This window comes from Aspergillus homomorphus (genome assembly GCF_003184865.1).
Source record: "Aspergillus homomorphus CBS 101889 unplaced genomic scaffold BO97scaffold_83, whole genome shotgun sequence".
NCBI classification, from domain to species: Eukaryota; Fungi; Ascomycota; class Eurotiomycetes; order Eurotiales; family Aspergillaceae; genus Aspergillus; species Aspergillus homomorphus.
Window position 1 is genome coordinate 49,729 of NW_020291969.1, and position 14,100 is coordinate 63,828.

At 45.5% G+C, this 14,100-nt stretch overlaps 5 protein-coding genes across 5 annotated transcripts; 3 read left to right on the forward strand and 2 right to left on the reverse strand.

Annotated features, from left to right (window-relative positions):
• Positions 1-626: 626 nt before the first annotated feature.
• BO97DRAFT_278083 (uncharacterized protein) lies at positions 627-1,662 on the reverse strand. Its single transcript, XM_025691039.1, has 2 exons — positions 1,450-1,662; positions 627-1,381 (listed from the first exon to the last, which is right to left on the reverse strand). Exons 1-2 carry the CDS (start codon positions 1,557-1,559, stop codon positions 835-837), a joined length of 657 nt encoding a protein of 218 aa, XP_025546032.1. The 5' UTR covers positions 1,560-1,662; the 3' UTR covers positions 627-834.
• Positions 1,663-2,319: 657 nt separating this feature from the next.
• On the forward strand, positions 2,320-4,917 carry BO97DRAFT_401221 (ELMO/CED-12 family protein). The gene is made up of 3 exons (XM_025694329.1): positions 2,320-2,771; positions 2,852-4,217; positions 4,292-4,917. Exons 1-3 carry the CDS (start codon positions 2,508-2,510, stop codon positions 4,747-4,749), a joined length of 2,088 nt encoding a protein of 695 aa, XP_025546033.1. The 5' UTR covers positions 2,320-2,507; the 3' UTR covers positions 4,750-4,917.
• A 546-nt stretch (positions 4,918-5,463) lies between these two features.
• BO97DRAFT_401223 (putative cell cycle checkpoint protein Rad17) lies at positions 5,464-8,071 on the forward strand (the record flags this gene model as incomplete). Its single annotated transcript, XM_025694330.1, has 3 exons — positions 5,464-6,197; positions 6,275-7,685; positions 7,734-8,071. Exons 1-3 carry the CDS (start codon positions 5,691-5,693, stop codon positions 8,069-8,071), a joined length of 2,256 nt encoding a protein of 751 aa, XP_025546034.1. The 5' UTR covers positions 5,464-5,690.
• An 876-nt stretch (positions 8,072-8,947) lies between these two features.
• Positions 8,948-10,262, forward strand: BO97DRAFT_357826 (putative UPD-GlcNAc transporter (Mnn2-2); the record flags this gene model as incomplete). Its single annotated transcript, XM_025692223.1, has 4 exons — positions 8,948-9,031; positions 9,083-9,108; positions 9,175-9,191; positions 9,247-10,262. 4 exons carry the CDS (start codon positions 8,948-8,950, stop codon positions 10,260-10,262), a joined length of 1,143 nt encoding a protein of 380 aa, XP_025546035.1.
• Positions 10,263-10,411: 149 nt separating this feature from the next.
• BO97DRAFT_481666 (dynamin-related GTPase DNM1) lies at positions 10,412-13,374 on the reverse strand. Its single transcript, XM_025700830.1, has 3 exons — positions 13,078-13,374; positions 10,997-12,988; positions 10,412-10,936 (listed from the first exon to the last, which is right to left on the reverse strand). Exons 1-3 carry the CDS (start codon positions 13,174-13,176, stop codon positions 10,622-10,624), a joined length of 2,406 nt encoding a protein of 801 aa, XP_025546036.1. The 5' UTR covers positions 13,177-13,374; the 3' UTR covers positions 10,412-10,621.
• Positions 13,375-14,100: the final 726 nt, after the last annotated feature.

Here is a 14,100-nt window from a genome sequence, read left to right on the forward strand (position 1 = left end):
TGCTGAAGGAGCAATGTACCATTGATTGTATTTTGCCCTCGATGGGAAATGTGAACAATCACCAATGATGAAAATCAACTCGCATTCGAGGCATATACAAGAAACAGAAGCGATATTGGGAACAAAACGCATGCTTGCTATCCTCATTTATGGTTCAAAGCAGTTGCGCATCAAATTCTCGTATGGGAAATGTATTCTTTCTTTGAAGCTAGTCATAATCTCTGTTTTGACACTAGTGTAGATTGATTCCGAACTTCCTTTTCATTCCTGGAGTATATCCCCCTGTCGCGTTATCTGAACAGAGACCTTTCTTTCTTTCCATAATATCTCGGTTGGCTTCGAACAGTGTTCCGTCGCTCACTTGAAAAGGCTTGTGGTAAGATGCAACCTTGTTTTCTTTGATGATCTGGAGTAACATCAACTACAAACTAGGGCCATTGTGAGCGTCCCTGATATTTGAGATGATTTGACAGGGCCCAATTAGAGCAGGACCCTGGTGAAGATTCTTGGTGCCTGCTTGATTATGGGGTTCGCTTGGACATTCAAGTGACCCTCGATTTGCTCCCTTAGATGGTGCTTGCGTTAATCCATGTTGTTCTCTTATGGTGCTGGGGATTCTTTAACAACATGATTTGTCCTTGAAATATGTGCATCCGGGGTCTACCTTTGGAGACTGGGTATTGTCGCCAATTGCCTTGTTCCGAAGAACCTATTCCTGGCCTGCAATCTCCCATGGTCTACTTCCGTGGGAGCACACCCTAGCGGCCGCCTGATTCAAGATGGTGACTTTCAAGATGTTCGCGTCGTAGCCTAGAATGGAAGGATAGGTTGCCGTCAAGTCGTAGTTTTGGCCACACAGTCAAGGCACCTTGAAACTACAACACCCATTTCGTCCAGATCCTCAACTGCACAGGATGAGCATACTCTTCGCGATATAGCGTGTTTCCCTTTAGCGGCGGTATCTTCATACATATAGCCTGAAGGCTTCTTAGCGATGCGAGTCAACCCACTGCAATCAACAGCATCGCATGAACGGAGACAGATGTAACAACTTCTCTGTCCACATATTTCACAGTCAGAATAAGCATCTAGAGTCTCCCTCGTTGTCGGTCGCCTGTGACAGACGTGGCAGGGGAGTAAGCAGAATGTTGATGGCTGGCAATCATTCGGGGAGAGAGTTCGGGGAGATGGTGAAGAGTAGAAACTGGAGGTTGCAAATGTCAACGAATTCGTCGGTGCGAGTTGTTTATGGAGTCGCGGTCTCTTCGAGAAGCTCCTTTGGCGAATATCTCTTTCGTGAGGATTTCCTGTAACATCTGAGTAGTCGATGGCATTAGTTTGGGAGCTCGGCCTAAGAACAGGTGGCGGCTGGATTCTTTTGCTGCAGATTAGGATAGCGAATTAGCTTTTCCTCCTTGCCAAATCCTCAATTCCATGCGCAAATTCTACCTTGTATGTATGGGAACCTCAGACCCTGCCAATCCATTATCGCATCTTCTTTTCATGAAAATCGGTCTTGTGGCGGGAAAGTTGCCGGGCTCGATTGGGATGTGTGGCATGGTAATTTCACTCGAATAGCACCAAGTCCGGATGTAAGCTTCCAGGAGGAATATGTACTGTACAGTAAGTACTTGAGTAAAAAGAAACACGAGCCGTTGAAGCGAAACACTAGTGGGGGTCGCGAGGAGCAATAATAATAATGGCTGCTCTGCCAATGGAAGAATCAGAGAAGCAAATAATCCTCCTTTAGTCTAGACCCACTTCACTAGTTGACTATCCATATTGCAGAGTCAACAACGGCAGAATCAGATAAATCGATGCATGTACTTGTAGTAGTACGAGTAGATAAGCAGGCATTCTTAGGGGTAACTGGATCAATCCGCCTCCAGTCGAGTCCGGGGTCCACCCGACCTCACCTCCTTAACTACGTAGAAGCATCCCCTAGTAAGGAGCTAGGATCCGTCCCCTGGTACAAGTACTGTACATACACATACAGCATAAATTCTCGAGGATCCTATCACTGGACCGTGGACAATTCGGATTTGACAAGAAGAGTACTATAGATTCATCTGGCTCACATTCTAGTACTCGAACCAGGCTCAATTTCCGTCTTAACGTACTGGAGCTTATGCAATCCCTATGTATATCACGTGAAATGATTACTCGGTCATGCCCGTATCTATGGATGTGGTCTTGGGGTCTAGAGGGTGGCTTTCACCGGCTGTACAGTAATTTAGGGTATGGAGTAACTAGCAGCGGCGGCTTCTTGGCAGCCCACCTCCTGATCATCTCTCCAGGTTCTCTCCTCTATCTCTTTCCCTTGTTCCCTGCTTTTTACGGCAGATAGGATGTGATCAATCAACACCGTACCATTTACTAAATCTCCCGAATGAGCATGCCGCTTAGCTTGAGCATCGATCCCACATTGTGCATGGTCAAAAAATAGAGCATCATACAGACCGGTTCTGATTGATAACTCTTTCCAAGCAAACGGCTTTCTCAAGACCATGGATAGCAGCATACCGGAACTTGTCGAAAGACTAGGAAGCGATGAAGATGGGGTACGCAAAATGGCAGTTTTCAAGCTGCAAGGCAGCATCGGTGATCCTTCGTTCGCCGATATATTCATTGCAGAAGGTGGATTGGCTAGGCTGCGTTATCTAATCTTACATGCAACTGGAAACACACTGGCCTACAGCCTGACTAGCTTTGCAAGACTCCTGGAAGTGGACAAGGGCTGGGACTTTGTAGACCAGGAAGTGGTTGAAAGGGTATGAGCACAATCATGACCTCATCTACATGTGATAAAATCGTGCTGTATCATGACTGACTGGTATTCAATGTCCCTCAGGTTGTTGAGCTCATCGTGACTCACCCCCTTGTCAACATTCTCAGAGGTGCTATGTCTATACTTGTGTCTATAGTGTCACATCCGCACACGGATGATGATGTCTCGCAGAGCAGAGGATTTGGTTTCCGTGCGCTAAAGCCTGCGATTGCCGTATATCCGCAATTCCTGGAGATGCTCGTTAGCAGATTATCCTCTGCAGATCATGCGCTTTGTGCCAATGCATTGCAACTGATCAATTCACTCATGCGTGAATCCATCACGAACGAGGCGGATCTGGAATGGCCAAGATTCATTCAAAAGTTACAGGATTTGGGCGTCATACGCGCAGTATACTCCCTGATGCGGGGAACTGCCATGCAGGACCATATTCATCCATTGATCGAGTTCCAGTATCTCACTAAAGTTCTTTTGAGGAAGTGGCGAGACATTCCCCTGGATCTAGAGCAGCCAGAACATAGAAGAGCATTAAAGGGGATCTTTTTGGCTAGCTCTTTGGAACGGAGTCATGACAAGGGTGCTGGAAGTGTTGAGGATATCCGTCGGTCCAAGCGCCATCATCCGGAAAAGTGGCGGCGACTTGGTTTCGATTCTGAGAATCCAGTGATGCAGTTTGAGTGTACAGGCTTCCTGGGACTGATGGATCTGGCGGATTATGTCAGAAACAATCAAGATGAATTTCAAAAGATTATCATGGAGCAGTCAACTAGGCCGGTCGACCAACGGTGTCCAATAGCTCGTGCTTCGTTGTCTGTTACCTCCATCCTCTATGACCATTTTGAAGTGGACAAGTCAGAGATGGAAGACGTGAAAACGTCCTTGCTAATAGATTCACGTTCGAACATTGACAGTCTATTCCAGCCTCTCCTATTACACTGGACACGGTTACATGTCGCTGGCTTACATGCGTTCTTCCGTCTGTGGAGGACCACTGGTGCCGAAATCAGAGATTATGACAAAACTGTTGAGCTCGTTCGGGTGCTCCTTGAATCAATCATCGCGAATGCGCCTCGCGCTAAGGATGTGCAAGAGGTGGAAGAAGACATAGTTAACTTCGATTACGGGCGTCTGCGAGAGTTGCAGATGGAACTGTTGGAGCTCACGTACGAAGACGTCTGGGGGGAACATCTCCGGCATATGCGCGGAGAGCTATACCACGAGGCCCTTCACTTTGTGAAGGAACAACGAATAAGATGCCTGCTTCGAGGCGATTGGTTTCCTACCGAAAACACTCCTGAATTGGAAGCAGCATCAAAAAAGACTTCCTGGAGGTTTATCCAGCTATCGCATAATCGACGGTTTCTGCACTTCGGCGACTTCGAACATAGGCAGAAAGAGAGTCCTCAACTAGACGTCCTCTCGGAGAAAAGTAAGCGTGCCATTTGTAGCACCTGTCCCTTGCTTCTGATTTGTGCTTAACTAATCACTTGCACTTTTGCCCAGTTGAACTTTCAATTGTTTCTTCCGTGGTCTCAAATGTTTCTAAGTCGTCTGATGACGCTTTCTCGCCCGTGAAGACTAAGTCTTGTCCTAATAATTCTATGAAAATAGCAATCCATGGCCACCCTGAGGCTGCCGCAAGGATGAAGGGCGCGCAGGACGCTGGCCATCATCGACAAGTCAGCAAGTCCACGCAGGGGGAATGTGTTTTACTGAACCTGCATCCACAGTCCCTTAGCGTAGCCGCAGAATGGCTTGACGGTTTACTGATGCTACTTAACCAACAACCTATTACTACGGAGACAAGTAAGCTGATAGATTTGATCAGCGACTATGGGCTCAAGATTCGCCTGTTGAACGTCCGCTTTGACGACTTAGCGTTCGTTGGACAATCCCCTACTGTCCCATCGCGTGTTGGTCTCGATAATGATTATTATTATGACGTGTTCGGGGGGTCTTGAGGATTTCAATTCATCCTTCATACGTACCCTATTGATGGATTTTGATGTTGATCCACCAACAGAGATATAATGACATCCTAGGTTTCTCTTCAGGCTTGTCTGGTCCGTGAGGGAGCAATACAGTAACCTGGCAAATACGTGGTTTCGTACATATTGCGCAGCCTAGCCCATATTTTTAGGGATTTGTTATTCCTACCCATGGCATAGATATTTCTATCTATATCAAAGCCGGATAGTTAAAGCAGTATTCTTTATCTGCCTTGGTATCCTATACTCATCTTCGTATCAACTTAGTATTTGATACACGAAAAATCCTAATATAGGCTTATTTTTTATGAGAAAAATAGATATTCTCTAATACAATACCCCAATAAATGATATCTTCAGCCTTACAACCCTCTAAGATCCCAACATAAGGGGGAAAAAAACTCCCTATTTTATATAGAAAGTATCAAGTACGAATAAATTTCTACCGCTTTACTTATTCAAGTTGAATATAAGTAGGAATAGCGAGTGGCTAACTTAATGGGCGTTACTGTTATACTTAATTTTATGTACATACTTAGTGATCCGGGCCGAATGGGTAAACAGTAAAAGCAGTCTGGAGGTTATGCGGCTCGGGACTCGGTAGAACTATTCTGCCACTGGTATCAAAGCTCCGAAGCTCTAATCCAGATCTCGAGACCGGTATAATGACGATCTCGCCCGCTCCAGTGACGACTGGTCCCCCTCTCTATCAACCGTCATGGTGCACAATTTCTTAACCCGGTCATGAATGCTGATTACAATTGGCTAACAGGCCGATTTCCAAGTTGCACCTACTTAGTATCCAACGTAGCTCGATCACCGACAACGCGAGCCTGAGGATTGGCAGAACAAACTAGTAGTAACCAGTCGGTTTCCTCGTCTGTCAAGCCCAAGGCGCACAAGTACTAGCGACGATGAAACGCAAAGCACCCTCGGACATTTCTTTAACACAACGCACTTTACTCGATCAGCGCAGTAATTCGGCATCCGACCAACCACCTTCTGTTAAAGACGACCATGCGAAAACAAGCATAGCAACAGAGACACCGGGCACATCTGACGATGTCATCGAGGATGACTACGATTCTTTCGACGAAATATTCACACAGCATTTTTCGGGCGATGGGACTAGTCTACATGATGATAGCAGAGATACGTCGAACTGTCCGGGAGACCCCCGTCTACCTCAGATGGCATTGCCCTATAGCCAGAAAAATGCTAGCACGACCAGACGCTTTGTCATACCGCCCCTCTGTGATCCTAAACCCCGGCAGTCACCTCAAATCAATACAAATGGCGAAGACTTGCCGTGGGCTCAAAGATTTGGTCCAACGAACCTCAGTGAACTAGCAGTACATAAGAGAAAAGTCTCCGACGTGAGGGATTGGTTAAATAATGCATTGGACGGGACTGGTAAAAGGGTATGTAGCTTGGCCATCTGTCAAACACTGAGTATGGACTTACAATCTATACCATCCATCACTGACAACGGTGAAAGCTACTTGTCCTCCGTGGCCCTGCTGGAAGTGGAAAGACGGCCACAGTATCTGTTTTATCGGAAACCTTGGGGTTTGATATACTTGAATGGAGAAACCCTACAGCATCTAACGCTGTCACCAATGTGCACAGTTCCATTGCCTCACAATTTGGTGATTTTTTGGAGCGCGGCAATGAGCTTCCAGGTCTCGAGCTTGACGGGCGCAGCGGCTCGTCTCAGAGTCAAAGCGCCGGCAACGAGAGCTACTCACAGCAACGGCGTATAATCGTGGTTGAAGAATTCCCATCACTAACAGCTCAGTCCTCTAGTTTGTTGGTTTTCAGACTCGCTGTTCAGCGGTATCTTGCGATAACAGCCTTAGCTCGGAATATGAGCGCACAATCTTGCTCTCCTGTTGTCATGATTATCTCAGAAACACTTCTCGACTCGGGCTCGTCTTTCCCAGATAATATCACGGCTCATAGATTGCTGGGCTCGGCAATTTGCAATCACCCAGGAACAAGCATAATCGACTTCAATAGTATAGCTCCAACTTTCATGTTCAAAGCCCTAAATTTGATCATAGAGAAGGAAGGCCGCGTTTCTCAATCGAAACGAGTTCTTTCCCCTGCGGTAATGCGCAGCCTCTCACGAAGTGGGGATATCCGGAGTGCGACTTCCACACTAGAATTTATCTGTCTGCAAGCTGGTGATCCCGCAGAGAGAACGAAATCGTCCAGATTTAAGCATTCATCCCGAGGAACTTCGATTCTTACTCCGCTAGAGGAGAAGACCTTAGGGCTGATAACCCAACGAGAGGCCAGTCTGGGATTGTTTCATGCCGTTGGGAAAGTTGTGTATAACAAGCGTGACGATCCAGGCTCCGAGGAAGACGCTCAACCTGTTAAGCCACCAAGCTACTTGCGGCAGCATGACCGGCCTAGAATATCACAGGTCCAGGTTAACGAACTGAGGAATGAGATTGGTACCGATGCACAAACTTTCATCAGTGCGTTACATGAGAACTATGTTCTCTCTTGCAATGGCGCCTCGTTCACAGAGTGCCTTGACGGTTGCACAAGTGCATTGTCAGATAGCGACTTGCTGTATCCCATCTTTAAAGGGTCAAGCAAGTTCTTTGTACATGCAACTAGTACTAGCGCTGCAGTCGAGGCTTTACGACAACAAGATATCAGCTATCAAATTGCCGCACGTGGGCTACTATTCGCTCTTCCTGATCCGGTTACAAGAACCAGCTCATTCAATGATGGTGCTGGGAGTGCAAGACATGCCCAGCAACTTCTCTACCCGGCTCTGTTGCGGTCATTCCATGATAAGGAGGAAATCGAGGGCCTCGTAACTTTGTGGACAAGCAGGCTGCTGAACTCGATTGGCCGACCTGCCCCTCGCTCAATATTAAAACCTGATAATAGTCTCTGGACCGAGAATGGACTTCCAGTTGATAACGTACCGCACAAAGTTGAAACGAACGACAGCCAAGCTGTTGCAGCGACCATGATGTCGCGCAGTGACCTGTTACTCCACCAATTGCCTTACATGGCATGTCTAGTCGAAGGGGCCAAGGAGTGTCAGGAGCTCGAGAAGATCACAAGATTCAGCAAGTGTAAGCTACAGGCGCCTGGCAAACCTAAGTTCTCTGTCGAAATTGGTACCCCTGGTGCAACAATTGAGCTGCCCGGGGATACATCGAAGTCAGGGGTTCGGGGCTACGGTACTACTCTGGATGCCTGTCTAGCATCTATGGATGATGAGGAAGGGCTCACTCTCAGTGATGATGAGATCATAGATGATGGCTAATCATTTGTCATTAATGATGTTATGTTATGCTTCGCATGCTTGCCTCATGTAAATTGCTGAAAGAGGGGTGTGGATTGAAGTGGAAGGAGTCCACGACGGAATGTCTCGTTCATGTCCCTAGTCCGAGCCATGAATCGCCTAGGGGATGACTGCTGATGTCCCTCACGACAGCAATCCTTATCTCGAGTAAGGACAGCAGCAAGCTCCGTCGGCTCCCTGTCCTGTACCTCTCGAGGCATTGCGCAGCTGCGCTAAATACTCGTTACTGTGGTCCATGCGCACAAAACAAAACAATGCTATAATATAATTAACTTATATTTCATCAGCCTACTAGGTTTTATCCTGCATTGCATAGTGCTGTTATCTTGTCCTCTTACAGCCACATAGGGTGGAGTGCATCTTTTTTCAGAATCAGTAATGAGGATCCAGAAGAGATATGCTACGCAGTAACTGCACATCTGAACAATTAGATAACTAACCAACTTCATTTTATTCAAGTTTAGTAAGCAGTCTTTATGCACGACCCCAACAGACAACAACAGGATTACAAAATATTATTGAACAAGACCACGTATCTTCTCTGGACAATCCTCCCCACTGCTTTTCCAGGTATATTTCTTCGGTCTTCCTGACCAATTTGATTCTTCGTGCACACGAGAGATAGAACGGACTGTGGACGGCATGTCGCCCACACAGAAAAACATTGACTGTCCGGCAAGGCCCAGTCTCAACCACCAGGCTTTATCTGCATCAAGTGTCGACCTACACACCACTGAACCACGGGCTTCAAGAACTCGAACGGATGCCATCCATAATAACAATGGGGGATGCGCAAGTTTTATAGAAGCTGGGGTCGGAGAGCTACCTAAAACTGAGATGAACTCGACCACTTCACCACTACACAAATGGTCTAATTTGATGTTAACATCGACGCTGATATTCGGTGGCTGCTGTGCCAATGTGAGTAATGTCAAAAGTAGTAGGTTTCAATAACTGATATAATATACAAAGGTTTTCGCACTCGAGGCGATCATCAAGTAAGTTGATTGACAGATTAAGTGAAGTATATACACAGATACTGTACTGACATTCCTATCATCCAGAGATCAGCCAAGCTCCGGTAAATCCCAATAACCTTATCAATTGTTGATACCCTGTTCAATCTAATAAACAAGAAGGCCCGATGATCACGCTTGCCCAATTTATCTTGACTGCAATTTTTACATTTCCGGACTTTTTCTATCCGGCTGCCGGCCCTCGCTCCTTGTACCTTAGACCGCGTGCCATTCCTTTGAGATCCTGGCTTGTCTATACAGCTTTCTTCATCAGCGTGAACCTCCTGAACAATTGGGCTTTTGCGTATAAGATCTCTGTCCCTTTACATATCATCCTTAGATCTGGAGGCCCTGTGGCCTCCATGGTCATAGGTTACATGTTTAATGCTAAGCGTTATTCACAGGGTCAGATCATTTCTGTACTGATGCTCACTCTAGGCGTAGTCGCCGCCGCAATGGCAGATGCAAGAGCGAAAGGCCAATCAGTGCATGTTGAAGGCGGGTCAAGGATGACGACGATGATCGGGTTCACTATCCTTGCTGTGGCGATGATTCTGTCCGCCTTCCAGGGAATCTATGCAGATCGGCTTTACGAGACATACGGCCGCAACCACTGGAAAGAGGCTCTCTTTTATTCTCACATACTGTCACTGCCTCTATTTTTGCCTACCTACCCGCAAGTTGCTACTCAATGGCGAACGATGTTCTCATCGCATTCCTCAAATAAGTCACTTGCTTTTGAGGATTCTGTATCGAGAGAGAGACATTGTGAACTACCATGCATGGCATCAATTCCCAGCAGCATGGCATACCTTTCACAATCACTCCTGGGTTTCGAGCACTTGCGATTGATGTTCGCCGTGATACCAACCCGCTTGGTGTACCTTTTGGTAAATGCATTAACTCAATACTTGTGCATCCGCGGGGTACATCTTCTATCCGCGAAAACATCTTCGCTAACCGTCACAATTGTCTTGAACATTCGCAAGCTCGCCTCGCTTTTGTTGTCTATATATATATTCGGCAATTCTCTCACACCAGGTGTGCTCATAGGTGCCACATTGGTATTCATAGGCGGTGCTTTGTATGGCTTCGAAGGGGCACGTGGGAGAAAAGCACCTTCGAAGAAAGAATAAATATATATACTCCACGTATGCTGCAAACTCATTCCCCCAATGTTGCCGGCCTATTTTGACCTCTTACAGTGTCCAGCTCCATTGTTTCAAGCCCGTAGGATATTGATATATACAAATTCCTCTAGCTTGAAAACAGACCATGCCATGCTACTCGGAAATTCGACGTGACGAATCAGACAATATTGGTGAAAGACGAAATACCACAGTTTCGATATACAATACAAAAGTGCCACACTGTCTTTCCCTAAAACACAGAAACGATACCTGTCAACAGCGATTCCAGGCCATTGCGTTGTTGTAGAGAATAGTGCAGTCAAAGTTCATAGAAGTGTTGCAACCGAGATTGCTTGATCAAAGATCTACAAAACCTCGCCCACAATCTTCGCTGCCTCCTTATATGTATCAAGAAGTTTTTCACACTTTTCTCTCTCCGCCTTGATTCCATCATCTTCGTACAGAAGCTCTCCAAATAGGTCTTCTTTGTAGAGCTCGCTAACAAGCCTATTCTGCACAACATCTTTGCTGTGATTAACAAGAAGATGCATGATAGCCTTGGGCACCTGGTCAGCAATCGTTTCTCTGACAATATTGAAATACGAGGAGATCAATCGACGAATCAACTCAGTCTCCAAGATTTCACGCTCAGTTAAAGAGGAGTCTGGGTCGTCCTTGGTCTATATATGCTTCATTAGCTCTAAATCTTGGATATTATCAATTTAAGATATTCGACTCACCGATACAGCAACGTCATTATAATGTTCTACGGGGGCTACGTAATCGTCAGGCGGCAAAATGGGAGAACGCATTTCTGTGCGCCGAAGGCTGTGGCTGACACTGGCCTCATGAGGGCTTGCAAGCTGCCTATTTGTGTTTGATGGTTGCGGTAGCGAAGTGACAGGATGCACGCCATCCTTGCCAAAGAAGTAGTTCAAGAAAGAATCACGGGTAGTGTTCGTTGCCCCGAACGCTGCCGAGGCGTTTGAATGCGTCCCGTTCAATGTAGCTGCAATGCCGCTGTCTTGGCCCTTGCCAAGATGAGGTGACATGCTTCTAGCTCCCCGGGCGGACTGACTTCTGTTAGAGACATTTTGTAGCTTGATATCGGATTGCTGATCTTCTTCATCATCCAATGAGGCAGTGATGTTGCCATTTGAGCCTCCAAGTTCCTTGAGCCGTCTTCTATCTCTTTTCCTTTTCTCTTCTGCCAGTGCTGCTTTTCTTTCCTGCTCCTGCTTGTTTTGAATAACGGACGACATCGCTGCCGCCGCACCAAGAAAATTTGGGTGGTTCGTATTGATGTAAGCCCGCTGAATCGAGATAAGAGACTCCACGTATCCCGAGCAAGGTCCTAATCGTTCGCGAAGAAGATCGGATACAACTTCGATCAATTTTGCCTGAAGACGGGGGAAGCGAAGTAGTTCTTGTGAACCACATGTATGGCAGATCTTGATGAGCTCTTCATACACGAGTTCAACGCACCTCTGACTAGGAGCTTCTAGCATCTTGATTTGAGGCTTTACAAGCAGGTCAAAAGCAAGTTCTGGAACAAATAAACTCGGGCGAGGACCTGTTGAGTTTCGGATAGCCGTCCTGATATCGGACACAGTCAGGTTGTGGGTGGGGTCTATCGTCTCAAGAGAATTGCCGAAGACAGAATTGAAGATATAGTAAATCCTAGCGCCTCCGCAGAGTTCTTTTGTGGAGATTTCAGAGGAGGTTCCGTCAATCGAGGATATGAATGACGAGGCGAATCGTGTCATTAGCTGCAGTATCAATGATCCGCGATGCTCCTTTCCGCTGAACTGTTTGTTGCCATAGCTTGCGAGTTCCTGTTGTGTTTGGCCCATAAGGGTGTTGAGGCGCGCTTTGATATCAGGAAGCCGATCACGGATGTGAGACATGAGAGTTGTATTCAAGGTCTTTGCTAGAAACTGAGTGCCGCATCTATTTGCCATATTGCGATAAGCGGGATGATGTCTAAAAAAGTCCAGCTCAGCCTGCAATGCGTCGGATAGGGATTTCCCAGATTGGATGTCTTGTTGAGACCGATTGACGACACCTATGAAACCAAGTTTTAATGGGTAGACGCGGCCAGAGAGGATGTCCATGGCATTGGTACCATGGTCCATGAGATCCAGCTTCGTCAAGACACCGATGGTCCTTCGCCCCATTGGATCAACCTGCCGCGCAAGCTTTAAAGCCTCCGAGTTCACGAGGTCGACATTGGCAGGAGATACTGCCAGAATGATGCTGTTGGGCTTCGCTATATATTCCAAGATCAATGCCCGAGTTTGTTTTTCGATGTCAGACGGTTGATCTCCAATGGGCACTTTCGTCAACCCCGGCAAGTCAACCATGGTAAGATTGAGGACGTGAGGCGAGAAAATCTTCAGATTGATGGGCTGCCTATTGATTCCTTTGTTGCTTCCTGCTATCCTCGCTGTCTCCGCTTCGATTTCCTGCTTCACCAGAGCAAAGTCGTCAAATTTGCGACCAGGGAGATGGTGGAACTCCGCCCACTCGTTTTGCCCTGCAACACTTGCAGCAGTGTGAGGTATATGGACCTCGTCACCGTCGGGCCTGTCATGCCGTTCACTCGGAATGTTTATGAGCTGCAGGATCAAGGGCCTTCTTGTCACAATACCGCTTCCTCTCGGCAGAAAATCTCTGCCAACTATATTCTCAAGAACGGATGATTTTCCAGAAGATTGAGAGCCGACAACGACCTGTGATTAAATGTGATAAGCTGCGCTGGACTATACTTGCATGTAATAGAGTATCAAGTAAGAACAGGATACGGGTCATGTTCACTCACAATCTGGGGGAGATCAAGCGAATCATTTCCTATGGTATTGAAAACTAGATCTTGTAGTTTGTTCACAGTGATAAGCAGGTCCTCGCTAAGAGCTGCCATCCTTCAATGCAATGACGAGAGCGAACACTGCTCTCCCAGTTAATTAAGCTTGGGGACGGGAAGATCCGCTGGTAAATATTCAGGAGCCCGAAGGAACAAATATAAGGCTCTTAAAGACTTGAATAAGATACGGGAGTATCGAACCTAGGCTGAGGCGCATATATGCTTGGCTGCTGCAGATACTAGCCGTGTATAGCGTGCCACTCTCAAACTATTTATCGACGTCTTTTCGGATGCGAGTAGGACTGTCAAGTCACGTGAGTGTGACTAAGCAACCGCTGGTGAATCACTAACTGTTGACTACCTGCCACGCCGCTGAGCCCACATACATCTGTATATGGGCCAGCCACACCTCACAAATAACCTCCCCTCACGGATAATATTGATTTGTTTAGGATTCTTATATAAACTGATTTTTCTTGAAACTAAAATAACTAAACGAAAAGTTAATAAATCTCTTCAAAATTCAAGATATTGCTTATAGAGACTATATAAAAGATTACAATATAAGAGAATAAGAATTATAATATAAAGTTTAGAGTAGCTTAACCTAACTATTATACCTTAACTCTAACCTAACCATAACCTAGTAGTAAGATCAGGATATAAAAAATAATTTAAGTATATAATTAAAGTTAGATTAAGATATAATTATTATTTTATTTATTTATATTTACTAATCAGAAAGGTTAGATATAATAAATAAATTATTAATTATAGATTAGTTAGTAATATATATATCTCTTTTCTATATAAATAATAAATAAAGTATAATATATTTTTAATTATAGTATAGTAATATTTTTTATATTTAATTTATTTAATTTAATTTATTTATTTTATTTATTTTATTTATTTTATTTATTTTATTTATTTTATTTATTTTATTTATTTTATTTATTTTATTTATTTTATTTATTTTAT

Excerpts from the sequence above, each read along its gene's own strand:
- BO97DRAFT_278083 (XM_025691039.1), bottom strand. The coding sequence starts at position 1,559 with ATGCCACACATCCCAATCGAGCCCGGCAACTTTCCCGCCACAAGACCG. Across the intron at positions 1,382-1,449 it reads GAGGTTCCCATACATACAAG|CAAAAGAATCCAGCCGCCAC; the intron begins GTAGAATTTGCG and ends CCTAATCTGCAG.
- BO97DRAFT_481666 (XM_025700830.1), bottom strand. The coding sequence starts at position 13,176 with ATGGCAGCTCTTAGCGAGGACCTGCTTATCACTGTGAACAAACTACAA. Across the intron at positions 12,989-13,077 it reads CGCTTGATCTCCCCCAGATT|GTCGTTGTCGGCTCTCAATC; the intron begins GTGAGTGAACAT and ends ATTTAATCACAG. Across the intron at positions 10,937-10,996 it reads ATAATGACGTTGCTGTATCG|ACCAAGGACGACCCAGACTC; the intron begins GTGAGTCGAATA and ends AAGCATATATAG.
- BO97DRAFT_401221 (XM_025694329.1), top strand. The coding sequence starts at position 2,508 with ATGGATAGCAGCATACCGGAACTTGTCGAAAGACTAGGAAGCGATGAA. Across the intron at positions 2,772-2,851 it reads ACCAGGAAGTGGTTGAAAGG|GTTGTTGAGCTCATCGTGAC; the intron begins GTATGAGCACAA and ends AATGTCCCTCAG. Across the intron at positions 4,218-4,291 it reads AGACGTCCTCTCGGAGAAAA|TTGAACTTTCAATTGTTTCT; the intron begins GTAAGCGTGCCA and ends ACTTTTGCCCAG.